At 36.0% G+C, this 4,091-nt stretch overlaps 1 protein-coding gene across 2 annotated transcripts in view; it reads left to right on the top strand.

Moving 5' to 3' along the window:
- Positions 1 to 3,872, top strand: part of LOC105304809 (PKHD1, fibrocystin/polyductin) — a 135,143-nt gene extending 131,271 nt beyond the window's left edge. Inside the window, exon 38 of one of the 2 annotated variants that reach the window (XM_023522633.1) lies at positions 3,602 to 3,872. Coding sequence is in view for 1 of the 2 variants with exons in the window: in XM_023522638.1 (XP_023378406.1) it covers positions 3,602 to 3,613 (12 nt within the window). In the remaining variant the exon portion in view is untranslated. The remainder of the gene's footprint in view (positions 1 to 3,601) is intronic. The other variant, XM_023522638.1, reaches the window with a different exon arrangement.
- The last annotated feature ends 219 nt before the right edge of the window (positions 3,873 to 4,091 follow it).

Raw genomic sequence — 4,091 nt, 5'->3', positions numbered from 1 at the left:
CTGTGAGCACAGTTCCTCCAAAGAAGCAGGGGAATGGAGAAAGGGGGAAGGGGACCACTCAGGGGACCCAATTTGTTTGTGTTAATCAGAGATCTACCCACTCTCCTAATTGATCGTTCGCTACAAAGTAGCTTGATGTTTTTAGTCTGGGAGCTAAATGTAATAAACTTGTTCGTTTCTGTAAGAATTTTTTTTTTTTTTGCCCTTGGGGAGATCATTACTTCTATTGTATGAAGATGGTAGCCCAAACATTAAGAGTAATTAGAGCAGATGGCAGTGAATACTTCTAGTGTAAAATACTCTGATGCTTACACACAAGCTTTCATTCTTTGGACTTCCTCTTTTTCTCTCAGTCACCACGTATTCATTTTACTTCCCTTCAGGTATAAAGGGGAGGGAGAAAAAAAGAGGGAAAAATAAGGTTCCCCTGGTGTATGAAACTGAGGAGCTGTCAAAGGTTCATAGCAGGGAAAGTACACTCCCGTGTATTCAATCACTGAAATTAAGTGTTTTCGAAGGCGGTGCAGTCACGGGTCCATAGCATGGGGAAATAACATGCTGTAGTCCATCACTTAAAATGTTAACCTTGTCTCTTACTAGTGACTGGGAACAGAAACACGTGCTCTGTGCTCGCTGGTTAAATGGCAGTATATCAGCTCCGTGGAAAAGGCTAGAGTGTATCTGTCAATCTTCTGATTTGGCTCTATGTGTGTATGTGTGCGTGCACATGTGTGTGGCACACACACACACATGCACATTTTCATTTGGCTTTATGTTGCCTTCAGAGAATCTAGTTTATTGCTTACTGGAAAATGAGAATTGAACCAGTTTCCAGTATTTCAATGTATATCCTTTACTAAGATATTCTTGCTTGCCAGTCCTCAAGCTCTTAGGTAGCTCTATAATTATTTCTTTTTAATTATAGAAAGTTTCATTTTGAACATATTTCAATATTGATGGAGTATAGATGTAGTATAAGGATCATATTACAGATAATTGGACAATATCAGTTCTTACTACATACTATAGTATGAATTGGAATGTACCAGGACTCAGCAAATTTTATAAAGTTCCAGATAGTAAATATTTTAGGTTTTGCAAGCAATACAGTCTCTGTCACAAACTGAAAGCAGCTATAAATAATATGTAAATGAATGTTTGAAGCCATGTTTCAATAAATATTTATAAAATAGTGAGTGGGCCAGATTTGGGCTGCAGTTTGCTGACCCTGTTATATACTACTGAATACTTTCCATGATTCTTTTCTGTAGTACATATGAAGAACTCGAAGTCTTTATTCGGTGGGAAAGACAAAGGTCCCACTGCATCAGCAGGAAGGCTATAGCACTGTGCAGCATTCCTTCCTTGTCCATCATCCTCACTGACCCTGCAGCACTTCAAGCATGCTCCTTCCCCAGGTTCTTCCCCAGAGAACTTCCGGCTCACATTCCACTTCTCTGCTCTAATCCTTTATCCAAGGTGCAGTCCCTGATCACTCAATATGAAATACCTGTCCCCATCCTGGCGCTTGTGATCCACATCACCCTGCTTTTCTTTTCTCCCTCAGGGCACATTATTTGTTTTATGTATTTAACTGTCATCTCTCTAAAATATAAGCTCTGCGAAGTCAGAAATTTGTTTTGTTTTGTGCCTAGAATAGTGCCTAGTAGGTAGTGGCTTATTAATTAATATTTATTGAATTCAGAGACTCATTTGCTCCATAGTTCCAGGCAAGAAAAGAGTTTGTGATTATTAAGTGAGATGACATCTGTTAAGTGCACTCAAAAAATGTTAGCCATTATTATTAATTTTAAAAATTAAAAATATTTTAAATTTAAAGTGGAGAGGGTAATGTGTGTGTATTTCACTTGTGAGGACCAGTGATATTATAAAATGTCTAGCACTATACCTGGGATATTAGAGGCATTCAATAATTGGTAGCTGTCATTATTATTATTATTTTCTCTAACAAGTGGAATAATATCTGGGCTTATAATTCAAAAGAAGCATTGAGAAGAGATTTGAAGACTCAAATGAAAGGGAAGATAAAGAAAGGCTCTCTAAATTCCCTCTCTTTGCAGACTGCAATAGTCTCCTGAAGCTCAAGAGTGCTCAAATAACTCACATGTAGGAAGCACTCAGCTAATATCAATATTCTTTGAGAAATCACAGAGTGTACGACGTGTGCAGAACCGAGAGATTAGCTAGCAAATTGCCCGGTTTTCTAATGGGGACAAAAGGCAAATTTGAATTGGGCATAAGACTCTCACAAGAGGCATAGTTGACATTTCTTTGACCAGTCAACGTGCTGGGCAGTATGGAAGGACTTTCTCATGTTATCTCATAATCATGAAGAGTTTATAAGCACTGAAGAAAGAAAGTGATCACTTAGAGCCAGCATGAGCTCAGTAAGAACAAATTATGCCAAACTAATTTAATTTCCTTTTTGTTCTCTAAAGAATTATTAGATTATAGGTCAAGGTCTCTATTTGTACTTGTGGATTTGTAGATGTTTGACTTTTCACGATGAGCATTTTTTGTTTCATAATCAGCTGAAATAATCTCAGCCTGTGTTAATTTATCCATAGTGTCCAGATTAAAAAAAGAAAAGGTGATTAATGCACTGGATTTCATCTGTAAAGTAGTCTCTACCAAGGTCAGTCATCTAATCCTCTGAACCCCCCTAATACCTCAGTTATGCCTTTAACTATTGAGTTAATCACATTTTATGTTAATTATATGGATATTTGTCTTTTTTTCAATGATAATATGAGCACCTTAAAAACAAGGATGAGGTCATATGTGTATGAGAGAGATGCCTTTACACTAGTTCATACGTAGAAGATTTGAGATTTTAATATTACCCAACATTATGATGTTATTATTATAACAGCCAAGACTCTTAGTTGGGAGAGCAAATGTTATTTAATAAATGGGGTGAAGACAGTTTACTATTTGGTAGAAAAAAAAAAAGATAAAAACAATGAAAAATGGAAAACTTCCCACTAACATAAATTCTTAATTAGGTGAAGATAAACATACAAAAAGAAACACTACAAATCAAGAAGAATATAGAAGTGATGTTTATATAAGAATGAAAGAAGAGTTTCCAATGCATAAAATTATAGAGGATGTCATAAAAGAAAAGATAAATATGTTTGGTTTCATAACAGTTAAAAACATTATTAAGGAGCACTAAAAAAAAGAAAAACAATTTTCGGCTTCATATTAAATTATTTTAGTTATTAAAATATTTTAAACTATGGCATAGTGATTATAAGCCCAAGTCAGAGTTGACAATTCATTCATTCAAACCTATTTTGGGGGTACCTACTACATATCAGCCATTGTTATAGGTACTGAGGATACAGCTGAAAACCAAGAAGCTCTCATGAAACTTACATTCTGTTGAGGGTTAACTGACTGACTATAAACAAATATACCATGTTTCAGTGCTTTGGAGAAAATAAAGCAGGGTAAGAGATGGAGAGAATGTCAGTTATAGGGAACCTGTCTTTTCCTATTTCCAAGGCTTTCATGCTGAAGAAGAATGCATTCTGGTGAGGTGTCGAAACAGTTCTTTCTTGTCTTTGTCATCCAGGAGACGCTGTGACTAGAGAGATTCCTGTACTCTACATCCTCCACCACCCCAGCTTACATATACTCTCACAAATATGTCTTTGCTTGGTGTTCCAACTTGCTGATCAATGACTTCTTTCAAGATAACTCTGGTGGTGTTACAAGTACATTTAAGGTGACATGTGAGATTTGCAGACACTGCATACTCGCTGAAGTTCAGAGAAGTGCTGATGTGCTGTAAGAAGAAAACAAATTGCATAAGCTTCCTAGCTGAGACAGGAAAGTTTTTGCTTGTATTTTTTCTTCCTTTTTTTTTTTCTATTTTTCTTTTTTTGGGTTTATTTGGTGCTGCATATACTGAAGTAAAAGTGAGAGCATGTTCTGGATAATTCCTAAATCTTTATTTCCACATCCACTTTCATATGACAATGGAGAAATAATTTTCTTCCTCTGCAGAATGGGAGTGAGTGATTTGTTTATTTCAAAAAGGAAAACTAAAGCTAAAGGTTGAG

The sequence above is a fragment of the Pteropus vampyrus genome, unplaced genomic scaffold, assembly GCF_000151845.1.
Source record: "Pteropus vampyrus isolate Shadow unplaced genomic scaffold, Pvam_2.0 Scaffold353, whole genome shotgun sequence".
Taxonomy (NCBI): Eukaryota; Metazoa; Chordata; class Mammalia; order Chiroptera; family Pteropodidae; genus Pteropus; species Pteropus vampyrus.
The sequence above is the reverse complement of the archived record's forward strand: the minus strand, read 5'-3'. Positions and strand labels throughout refer to the sequence as shown.